At 53.0% G+C, this 232-nt stretch overlaps 1 protein-coding gene across 1 annotated transcript in view; it reads right to left on the bottom strand.

Moving 5' to 3' along the window:
• LOC119594579 (nephrin-like) overlaps positions 1-232 on the bottom strand; it is a gene marked incomplete at its 3' end in the record, with an annotated part of 109,909 nt that overhangs the window by 107,673 nt on the left and 2,004 nt on the right. The window contains 1 exon segment of the mRNA XM_037943616.1: positions 27-232. Coding sequence (XP_037799544.1) covers positions 27-93 — 67 coding nt within the window.

The raw sequence follows: 232 nt of genomic DNA, 5'->3' as shown, positions 1-232 counted from the left end.
TCCGAACACATCCCGACTCCACTTACTTTTCTTAATCTCGACGGCTGCAGCGAGGAGGAGCCAGGTCATGAGGAGGACGAACTGAGGACACATCTTCCTTCGCCTGTCACGAGGTCACTCTCCACTCCTTGTCAAGCTCCGGTCACTCCTCCCAGGTCATTCCAGGTCATCGGCAATGGGTTTTCTATCACTGTTATCCTCGGTTGACTCGTGTGTTGCATCATGTGTCTGT

Source organism: Penaeus monodon, chromosome 34 (assembly GCF_015228065.2).
Source record: "Penaeus monodon isolate SGIC_2016 chromosome 34, NSTDA_Pmon_1, whole genome shotgun sequence".
NCBI lineage: Eukaryota > Metazoa > Arthropoda > Malacostraca > Decapoda > Penaeidae > Penaeus > Penaeus monodon.
Note: the sequence above shows the minus strand (reverse complement) of the source record. Positions and strands in the feature narration are given on the sequence as shown.